Below are 11,887 nucleotides of genomic sequence, written 5' to 3' on the forward strand. Positions count from 1 at the left end.
GCCGTCTGCAAAGATGTGCAGATATTGTGCATAGTGGTTGGGAGTGGGTGGATAGTGATTGGTCTGAACATGACAGCTGTGAGGTAACTAGCAATGCCTTCTACCTTCCTTATCTATTATTGACTTCATTAAGAACCAGACAGGCACCAGGGACATTGAGTGTGTTACAGATTCAACAGAAGCTCTTAGCAGCCTGAGCCCATGCTGAGTGTTGAATGTTTGCCATGATTGCTTTTACATTGCCGTGTTCTGTAGCAGTTTGTTGAACTGCATTTGGCCCCCTGCCTGCATGCACTGTTTCAGATTATGTGTAATTAACATCTCTTGCCTTCACGTGCCTCACGATTGGCAGGAAACCTGTGCTGAGGTGATCTCCTGCTCTGAATCTGTAAAACTGGGAGAATGTACAACAAGCATGCGTAAAATCACAGATGCAAACTCTTCCCGCCCTTTGCCTCAAACTACAGAGAAAAGGACAAAATACCAAAGGAAACCACAGAAACAGATAGAGACACAGAGAGAGAGAGAGAGAGAGAGAGAGAGAGAGAGAGAGAGAGAGAGAGAGAGAGAGAGATACAGAGAGAGGAAGGGAGGATTAACTTCTCATCCAGTCTTTGCTGTTGCAGAGATTGTAAGTAGCTTATTGCACAAAGCACCCTGCATGTAACCGGTGCGTTTGCATGATTTGTTTTGGGAGTTTTTTTTTGTGTGTTGGACATCACTGATCTCATGCAGGCAACTAAGAGCTTTGGGCCTAAAATAGTCAAATTGGAGAATGTGTCACCCCATGCCCTTCTAAGAACTCATCCAGAGCTATAAAAGGTTCATCAGGTTTACTCCTTTATGAACATGAACCTTTAATCCTTGATAGTTTGATGTGAAATCAGCGCAGTCTCATCTAAGTTTCGCTTTCATCTACACAATGCAGACACACAGCCAGAGCGCTGAAGGCTGTGCACAAAGAATGTATGAGGCTGAAAATGAAATGATTTTAAACTGTGAGAGGAAAAACTATATGACTAGATGCGTCTATCTGGAACAAAGTCCCAAGAAACAATTCTCAGTTCTTTTCAAATTTTAGGCTTAAACATTTTTGTGTGCCTCAGCTTTTAAATTAAATTTGGGACTATTCATTCATCATGCTCTACACTGTAACTCTAGAATTACTCCCATTGTCCTGTTTAATTTGTTTTATTTAAATGTAGTATATATCTATCTTTTATTCCATTTCACTCATATTAAACCCTTTGCCCCGTTTCTTGTCTTACATGTGCTCTTTATGTCGCAAGTAAAGGATTGGGAGCAGCCATGTTATTTAAGGCTTTAATACAAATAAACTGTAATTTCCTGTATCCTCTGAGAGGCATTGAAATAACAAAGCATTATTTAAATTGTTTATGAATACTGAGGTGTTGAACAAAGCTAAATCCTTCACTGCAGCTACTGACAGTAAATCAACAAACAGGTGTTCTTTGAGGATATCTGATTGGCCAGATGGATAAGAGAAGGGACAAAAGGCAAAAATCAAAAGAAGCCTGATGCAGATGCAGCCGCAACAAAGAACAAAGAAGAAAGAACAAAATTGACCCAGAGGGGTGGGATACAGTGCCGCTGTCATTTCAGATATTTCATGTAGTCCATTCCCTGGACTACACACAGTAATACAGCTCTTTCCCACATGATTGTGTGGAGATGTGAGAGTAAACAGTCATTATCGATTCTATCTGAACCTGCAACAGCTCATTCTGATGCAGTCTCCATGCTCTGAGCTGAACATTCAAAGCCTGGCCGGTCAAATTGTGTGATGGTACATGTGGGGTCAGCAGCCACAATTGCTCACACAGTACATTTTCAAAGCAACGTCGATATCACAGGTCGAGACAGCAGTGTGCTACCTGCAAAATGATAGTGCGGCATATGACAGCAGAACACACACTGCACTGCAACAATGTCCTCCCGCTGGGTGCACATGTCCCCTCAATCACAGTTCAGTTCAGTTTCGATTGATGTGCTTCTTTTCAGCATAAAAGTAACATGGACATCAGTATGGGTAATACAAGCACATATGTGTTGTGTTTTATCCTCATCCCTATAATTCTCTTCTAAAAACCACCACCAACATTTCCGTGCACTAAACATCAACATCCACCCAAATAATTACGAAAATCTTTTATCAATTGTGGCATTTGGCACAGAGGGCCCATAATTATTTATGTTTGTTTTTGATGAGTGTGTGTGTGTGTGTGTGTGTGTGTGTGTGTGTGTGTGTGTGTGTGTGTGTGTGCTGTGTTGCTGTGTTGCTCTTACCTGGATACAACAAGGGGCAAAATTAACATTTTCAACATCCTCATTAGCAGCTCTCCAGGAAACTGGAAGTACTTCACTTCCTGCAGGTGTGAAGAGAAAAACACAGTTCCACAAATTTAACACCACAAGCAAATTACATTATGCAAGTGTTTCTCAAAGTAGGGTGACAGGCAACGTGCTGTTTATATTAATGTCATAGGCAGCCACGGCAGGCTAAAAGAATTGCATCAGATATCAGTCGTCAACCTATGCAATCATAAACCGCAAATATTGGACAAAATTTGAAATCAGACCGTGACAGGTGTGAGAAAAGGTGAAGCTCTGCAGCACTGCAGCTAAAGTTTAGTCAAGAAAAGAAAACAGAACACACTGAGAAAAGTTTTTCAATTGACCTTTCATCTCTTACAGTACAGTATGTATAGCATGGACCTTGCTACACGTAAAAAGACCTGCTGAAAAGCTATGAGACATCCAGATGTGTCAGGTCATCTGGCACCAACTCCCTGCTGTTAGCATTTATGTTGCTTCGTTGTTCTGATGGAGTTTCAAATATTTCTCACTTCTTTCTACTTCTGGCAGAGAGGTGCTCTGAGCTGAAGCGTAACATCAGAATTAGGGCCGGGACGTTAACGCGTTAATTACGATTAATTAATTACACAGAAATTAACGCGTTAAAAAAATTAACGCATTTTAATCGCACTTATTTTTTTAAAAATTCAATTTCTTTTTTCTTTTTTTTTTTTCTCACGTGTGTTTACGTGCGGTGCGCCCGCACGCGAGAGAGGCGGCAGTTTGAGAGGCTGACTGGCAGAGATGAGAGCTGGTGAAACGCTAGCATGCTTATTTAAAACACCATCTCTAATCTCTGCCTGCACATAGATACACAGACACGGGCGCACGCTAAATGCGCTATATAGCGCTAATTGCTCAGCTGCAGCGCTATATCTATGACCTGTCACTGTCACAGGTGCATCTCATCTCATTATGATAGGACTTCACCCTCAGACCTCTGTCTTCAGACTGTCCTGACCTGTCCCTGAACATCACACAGGGACAACATGGAGCTGCCTGTGTGATTGGTTACTGAGTTTTATTAATGTTTACATCAGGCTGAGTTCAACAAATCAGTTTATGCTACTGTGATTTAAGTAGCCTAGTTAAATACTACAGTAATCATCATAGTGTATTGGAAGGAAAGACCATTTAATCTGTATGTATCAAATATCGATTAATGAATTAATTGATAATTTGCATCCCTAGTCTGTTGGTCTTGGTTAAGTACCACCTTGAATGCTTAAGCTTATGTATTCAGTCATTCAATGGTATACTAAAATCCATGTGAAAAAAAAATGCTTCTCACTGTTCTCAGGTCAAATATTTATATGCGATTAAAATGCGATTAATTAATTACAAAGCCTCTAATTAATTCGATTAATTTTTTTAATCGAGTCCCGGCCCTAATCAGAATACTAACATGCTCACAATCACAATGCTCAGGTTTGTTCATCATTATTATAATATCAATAATTGTGGAAATATTCTGTTCTGGTCCAAATGGGTGGCCTGTTTGACTGACAGGCTCTTACTGCTTCCCTGCTGCCATATTGTTAACTGTCTCCTTACATCGACTCATCTAATTATCTTCACAAAAGAAATCATACTATTAGAAGTGCAGAGACAGAATGTACATTTTATTAGAAAATAGAAAAGAAATCTCCATAATAAGGGCTTGTGCATTGTTGTATTCACCACGTGACACTGCCAAGTCCCAGATGCTGTGACCCTTGATCAATCAGTTTCTAGGTTTGAACACAGTAATAAAGCAGATGGGTAGCTACTTTAAAAAACACTCCATTGATTTAGCTTTGTACTTTATGTATAATACTAATGTACAATGTTATCATAATTTTAGGGCATGATGGTTATTAAACATTGAATTTAGTAGACAATTTTGAGATTTGAGATTCAAAAGTTGACTTGAGTCTACTGATTAGTTATTTGTCATTATCCTGTATCATCACTGTGCACATTTTAGCCTGTTACTTTCATGTCTGTCAGTGCTGGGACCAACACATTACTGTAATTCAACTACTCTTTGCAGTAACAGGTAGTGTAACTCATTTGCAAATTAAATAATGCAGTTACAATCATCTCGATTTAATGGGCTATTAGTCTGTTTAAAAACATGACAACTTCAGAGGATTATACGATTCATGGTCATTGATCGCCTAACTTGGTCAATTAAAAATACAGACATTACTTTTCTCTTCTGGAGATACAGGACAAGAATGCAGTGGTGATGAGCTGCCGTGGATGTGCAGGTGTTAAAAACTTTTCAGCTACTATAGCCTCATCTTGAAGTCCTGTAGAGGCTAAAATAAATATCCATCTATTAATTACTTCTTGAAAGAAGTAAATAGAAACTGTACTGTAACCGAACTATTTAACTATTTTCGGTAACTTGCCCAGCGCTAGCTATTGTTTTTTTTAGTATGGCAACCCAGTGAACCCACTAAATGTATTCCTTCTCTCCATCTCCAGCTGAGTTTAGTTGATCAGCATGTGGTATAAAAAAAAAAAATATATATATATATATATATATATATATATATTGGGCCTTTGTCGTTAAGGTGACTACTGTATGGAGAACGTTGATAGAAAAAAAGTACGGTGTGTGAAATAAGTAAGGTACTTCTTTAAGAATGGGGGACCTTTAGTGTCATGGTTACAAGAATAAACACATTGTGAATGTTATGTGAAGGTCAAGGAAAAGAAAATCTGTTACATCATTCCCCCTTTGCTGCGGTAACAATTACTATGGCTGTGAGAAATTCTCTGTTCAAATAAGGTTATAGTATACTACTGTGCCAACCAAATGTGACAGTGACTTTTGGTACCACAGAGTGATAAGACGAGAAGAAGAGCTAGCTGGTGAGCATGCTAACCTGAATTGAAGAAAAGAAGCTAAAGAAATACCCTAAAGGCAAAACCAAGGTTTAAACTGGTATTTCTCTTCACACCACTGAACACAACTCTATAAGAAATGGGGTTTGGTGCCTCACACTGCAAGCAAGAAAACTCACAAATAGCTCCTTTGACAAATTAACCTGGAAATACTGTGTAGGCTCTATCCATGCAAAGAGACGCACTAATGAATGACAGAAATAATAATAATAATAAAAAACACATGAATGTTTTGGACAAAGGATTTGTCTTTGTAAATCTAAGACATTTGAAAAAAGAGTGGATACAAAGTGAATGAGTGGGCGCAATGTCTGTGAGTGATAACCAATTCAAAAACACAAAGTAAAACACAGTATATTAGGATAACGGTATACCACAAGGGAAAAGAGCCTGTGGAAAAACAAAACAAAGTCAAAGAGTTGGAAATAAAAAATAAATTTAAGCATAGCACATCTGTGCAGTGAGATGATGAAGCAATAAAAGCTTTTTGCCTCTGTTTCTGAGTGCGGGCGCTTTTAGGCTAAATGGCTGAGTGTGGGATGTGTGTGCGTGTGTGTGGGCTCTGGGTACTTTATTATGTTTTGTCTTTTCATGGCATTCAGAGTGTGTGCATGTATGTGTGTGTGTGTGTGTGTGTGTGTGTGTGGGGGGGGGGGGGTGTATTCTACTGCATGCATGAAGGACAGCAGGCACACGCACACACACACACACACACACACACTACGTCCATGTGCTGGCATATGTCCAGTATATATGATATCCATATAAATGCTTAAGGTGAAATTTAATACAGTGATGCAGCCATGATTAACAAATTCTGAGATTATTGCGCTGCCTTCTATTCCCTAAAAAACATCTGACTGGACTGAAAAATAGATATATGTAGGTCTTTTGATTAGTTACAGAGCTGTAATTTACTGTCTTGTTGACATTTATTAGTGTGCCATTGCTTTTGTATTTCAATACTAATCAGGGACTGAGGAAGGATGAAAATAAAACTATTTTAGGGGCATGAAGTCAAAGCTGGTGATGCATATTCTTATGTTGCAATGTGTATTCCCTTCAGTTGTCTTGACAGTCAAAACGGTCTCTGGATGACTCTGGAAATTCAATTATGGACCATATTCACACCATGGCCATTATCCTCTGAAAACTATATAGATCCCTATTTACCACCTCATTCAAAAATAGTTTAAATGGGCAGATGAAAAGATAAAGCTAGATTGAATATAACATCCACAATATTGATATAAGTGCAACACACACTGGAAACTGGATGCCCAGTTTGCAAGTAACTCACTAATTGAGAGGCTTGTGCCAACATTACTGTAATAATGATCTACATAAGTTTAATGATCAACCTACATCAATGATGCAGTGGTTTGGTAGCAGAGTGAGTGCACCACTGCGAACACAACCTCTCACTGCTTTTGTTGTGAAATGAATGAGTGCTATTTCTGATTTATGTTTTCAAGGTGATATTAATTTAAATGACAGAGTGAGGAAGCAAGTGACAGCCAAAGTTGAGGATGGCAGTACCACCACTGTCAGAGACAAGGCACGAAAACTAGTCATCATACAGGGTATAATTATCTTTTCTGTTGCTGATTGATTGGGAAGCTGCGGAATAACAATCATTCGTCAGAGTCACATTTGTTGACAGTATTTGAGCTCCCCACTGTGACTGTGAACCAACCCAGAGGAATACGACAACTGTGTGAGTCTGATTTATTGCATCTTCCTGTCATTTAGTGATGTAAATTTCTTCAAGACTAACACATTCCCCACAGGCTTTGTATAAATGCAACAGCATGGCATACACACTCACACACCTGCTTCCTAAATTCTTGTTTTCACCTTGTATTCACGAACACTGTGCGAGCTTAGCTGTCCTCACCCCTGCCTCCACCTTCGCCCTACCAGCTGCCACACAGTAACAGTCAAATCCACTACAATGCTCATCACTACGCCAACTGCTAAATGCTTTTTTGAGTGTTTCCACATACAACAGAATTATTCTGCTCTGTTCAGGGGATTGGAGTGCACTCCATGTATGACCTACGTTTAATCAATAAAAATAAAAGACTGGGAGCCATTAAGTGATTTTAAGATTCTTCCAAGTGTGTGTTGCTCCTTAAGCTAATACTCTTCTGTTCCTCCTGCTGAAGGAGTAAACCCTGGCAGGCTCAGTGTGGGCAGATTGTATAGCCTGTTGATCAGAGGAGCATGAATTAGTGATGCGCGATACTGATTTCTGATCTGATACCAAGTAAAATCTCAAATTATAGTTAGGCTATGCAGTGACACTAAAACACAGACAATCTTTCTTTGGTTTAATTTGAATTTTCAGTGACAATAAACACTGAAAAAAATAGACATTAAAGGCAAGGGCATAACAATGGTATGGGGGTGGGGGGTCCATATGAGAGCCCTTCCCCAGAATTTTTTTTTCTAAGCGCATTTCCCACAATTCCATGATGTTAATATATGAACATTTGCTCATTTAGAACATAGTTTTGAGGACTACATTAACCATTTGAATTCACATTTAAAGGGATAGTCTGCAATTCTCTGAGATGCCACTGTCACAGACAAGTATAGGCTACTTGTAGAGCTACCAAATGCTAATTCTTTAGCTCACATACAGAACATACAGGCTTTGCTAATGTTAAATTTGATATTCAGAGAAAATGTCTGCACAGGATAACAGGTACAGTAGCCATATAACAGCTGTACTACTCTTTAGGCTGTGGGTTTAGGATCATTTCCTTTGTTTTCTTCAGATCCACTGATCTCATTGACAAGGTGAGTCAATTTGAGACCAGACTTGCTGTTGTGAGAGTGTCTCGCTGTGTCTCCATCAAATGAACAGATTTAAAATTTAAGAAAGCAAACACATATTTGCTGCCAGTGGTGTGTTAAAGATTGCTTTTTTAATTGTCATTTTTGTGTGTGCCTTACAATGGAATGACAGGAAAATATGAACTAACATGAGCCACTTTGCCAGTTCATTTTGATTAATTCAACTCAGTAGCTCCTGATGAATATAGGGAATGGACATGCATTTCCAAGCACTTATGTCTTCTTGAACATGTATCTGCACATCGGCTATTGCCTGCAGTATCTTAACCAGGCCATATGGGAGGATGAAGTGGTTTAGTCTTTTTCTCACACTGTGCTCTGAGCTCCACCAGCAACTGTCAGCAGCAAGGATTTTCCACTTATATTATTACGAGTTTGCTCACATGCTCACTGACCTCTTAAAGGAGGTTGCTCCATATAAAACAGATGAAAGTTACTGTCATCTTACACAACAATTGGATCCGCATGAAGCCACACACCTGACATTGTCTCGTGCTGGTAATTCTTTTGACAGCTCATGTGTGCTAAATTATTAGGCAATCCACACACAAATCTTACACCATGCATATAAAAGCACACATAGACCCATCACCTCAAATGGGAAAAATGTCATCATCCAAGTTTTAATCCAGGCAACCCTACTGCAAAAGCTTTTCTTTGTCATAGCCTATGCTCTCTCAGCAGTTCCAGCTTATAATTACTAGAGAAATCAATGGAGCAATCTTTCTTTCCATTACTTTCTGACATCATTTCAGCTACTACCAAACCAGTATGGTTAGGGAAATAATCATGCAGTTGCCGTAGAAACCTCTTAGCACCGAACCTCTTTTCCTCAGTTCCAATAATCTAATACTCCTTTCCATTCACTCAGTGTGAATTATATAGCACAAGAGTATGTTGTTGACTGGATGTCTCTGTGATTGACAACTAATCTTACAACTGGCAATCCCTCTCCATGGATACACAGAGTCTAGCTCAGAGGTTGTATATGCAATCCGAGTAACTGATGAGACTATACTGTTTCAAATTAAAAAAATTAAAAAAAAACATGACCAAACCCACCAAAAAACCTATTGCCCTGTACCCAGGGGTGTCTTTTGCCATTGCTATGTGAACGCTGAGGCAGATGAACTGGCTTTTGGATGAGTTTGAACTAGCCAACCTCTTTCATGTTGTGTTTTTCTTACACTGTCATCAAACATAGCCCTCTTATCCTTGTATTTTCAACAGGCTTTTGTGATAAGATTGTGAACAGAATAGGGAACCTAGTATTGGTCACCTAGGTGAAATTGCACAAGATCCTCCAAGATCCTCCCCTCATTTCAGTCCAAATCACAAGCCACTGTTCACTCCATCATTCACTTAAATGGTCCTACTGGGGATGGTTTTGGTGATGAAACCTATATTTTAGTAGATGGTTTAGACAGGTTGAGTGAAAATATTATATAAACATGGTGGTCGCGTGTGTGCACACAGTAGAGATGTCTCTTCTGCCTAACTACCAAAATCAAGAAAAAATATTAATTTGGGGTTTAAGATTTGGCTTTGGGGTTAAGTAATAATCATAGGTTAAGGTTAGGCTAAAGGCTGGGTGAAGGCATGTTACCTGTTCTGGCTGAGCCTGAGTGTGAATCAATACAATGCCCTCACAGAGATGGTAGTTCATGTGTTCATGTGTGTGTGTGTGTGTATGTGTGGGGGGGGGGGTGTTTGATTGTGAAAATGTCAGTGTTAAGTGCATGGAGCAGAACTAAAGATGGAGAGGCAGAGAACAAGGAATCAAATAATCTCTTGTATTAGGAACTGTGGTGTCTGAATCCATCTTGGTATTTAGGAGGGAGACGGGGGGTCGCACTTGGATACTTGAGTCGGGGAGGGGAGGAGGCAGGCAGGTGGGTAGTATGTATGTGGGTAGGGGTGGGGGGGCATTTTACCAACTGACCTGCTCGGAGAGCTGCTTGCCTCTGAGAAAGAAGCCCAGCAGGCAGCCAATGACCACGGCCAGCACAGACAGGATGAGCAGTCCATTCTGCTTGCAGACATTCTTCACCCGCCCCCACACTTCATCCAGAGCCACCGCCATCCTCCACCACTACCTCCTCCTCCTCCTCCTGCTGCTGCTGCTTGTCCTGGTCCTGACTGCAACTTTGCAACCCCCCTGAGAGAAAACCACCCCCTGCACCACCTATTCAGCCGTATAGAACCAGCAGAGAGCCGACAGCCGCCACCGCACCGGAAGAAACAGCAGAGCTTGGATGCAGCAGATGAGGCAGTACAGATGATGCAGACTGATGAAGGAGCAGGTGAGATTGTGAGAAAAGAAACAACCCAGAAAGAAAAAAATATTTTAAAAGGTTGGGATTTGGTTATCGTGGGGGGTGAAAAGTAAAATTAAAGAGGTAGTCGTCCAAAAGTAAAGCACTTCAGGAGTTTCTCTTCGGACCTGCTTCCTTGGTTATTCCACGAGACTATGAGCATCACACAGACACGCTCTCTGTCTCTGTCCCTCTGTCAGTCACCTCCCCGCCTGTCCCTCTACACCCCCACCCCTCTCTCCCCCCAATACGTTCCTCCTGGTGGCCAGCAGGGGGCTCTGCGACAGCTGGCAGTATTGTCATCAGGGTTAATACTAAGATCCTATTAGGCTGTGCTGCACGACTCAGATCTAAGGCTGGATTAGAGAGCTCTCTGAACAATTGGACAGTGGATTGTTCCAGACCAACAAAACGAGAAAAAAAAAGACAAAACAGTAAAAAATTACACAAGTGACATGAGGTAAATAACAGCACAAAACAAAAACAGGGCGGCCTCCGAGTTGTGGTGAGTTGTTTTGTTTCACAGAGTACAGTACACATGATTGAACATAATGATGAAGACACCACTGAAGGTAAAATTACAGATACGATGATGACAGGTGGCAGATATGGGAGCATCACAAAAACAGAAGGCAGCATGGCAGCATGTTGATTGTCATTATATCACATACAATAAACCCTTCTGAATCAGATCAGTGTTCCAAAAAATGTAATAAATGGCATCACAACCTCATGATGAAATAAAGACTTGTACTAAACCAGTGCACTGAACATACCCACATAGGCTCTACAGCACATGCGTATACACTGTATTTACCAGTGTCAGGGTTAGTTTTCTGAACTGACAGTAAATCTATGAAATGTGCAATTTGGAGGAAAGACAACACGACTATGGGGATCTGTACCAGTAATTTACAACAACAATGTGACAGTGCAGAGTCGTGCATTTACCAGTTTCAGTGTTATTAATCTTTTTTGGCTCATAGTCTGAACTCTGGCTGGAAAGCACCAGGGGGCCATTGGATCTTGAGGAGTTGCAGCAATACAAAAACAGCTGTTATAGTGCACATGCCATCTGCTCAGAGCTACTGTATAACACTACAACAAACCAACTACACACCTACATACAATAACTACAAACCAACAAGCTACTTCTGTGACAGTACTGTTATGGTCTGCTCTGCCTTCTCTTCGTTGCTGCTGTGAAGCTTACTCCAGCCCCACCTCCGTTCTCCACCCTGCTACATCTCCTTCTCGGCCTCATCAGTGTCCCGTGTTGTTCCCAGCTGCACCACATCACCAGTCAAGCCTGCATAACCAGTCCCTGTAGACACACTCTCAGCCAGATCGTCTCAGCACCTATGCCAGCCTTTCCAGCTCTCTCTCTTGGACTGCGTTTGACCACCTCTCCTTGTCTTTGCCCTGGTAAACCCAACAGC

The 11,887-nt window shown here is 40.7% G+C and overlaps 1 protein-coding gene across 1 annotated transcript in view; it reads right to left on the minus strand.

Annotated features, from left to right (window-relative positions):
• Window positions 1–10,605, minus strand: part of slc1a7a (solute carrier family 1 member 7a) — a 34,786-nt gene extending 24,181 nt beyond the window's left edge. The window contains exons 1-2 of the mRNA XM_085804617.1: window positions 10,076–10,605; window positions 2,308–2,387 (exon numbers count right to left, since the gene is read on the minus strand). Of these exons, the coding sequence (XP_085660743.1) occupies window positions 2,308–2,387; window positions 10,076–10,216 (221 nt within the window). The 5' untranslated portion in view covers window positions 10,217–10,605. The remainder of the gene's footprint in view (window positions 1–2,307; window positions 2,388–10,075) is intronic.
• Window positions 10,606–11,887: the final 1,282 nt, after the last annotated feature.

The sequence above is a fragment of the Trachurus japonicus genome, chromosome 17 (genome assembly GCF_045865225.1).
Source record: "Trachurus japonicus isolate A0001 chromosome 17, Traja_1.0".
Taxonomy (NCBI): domain Eukaryota; kingdom Metazoa; phylum Chordata; class Actinopteri; order Carangiformes; family Carangidae; genus Trachurus; species Trachurus japonicus.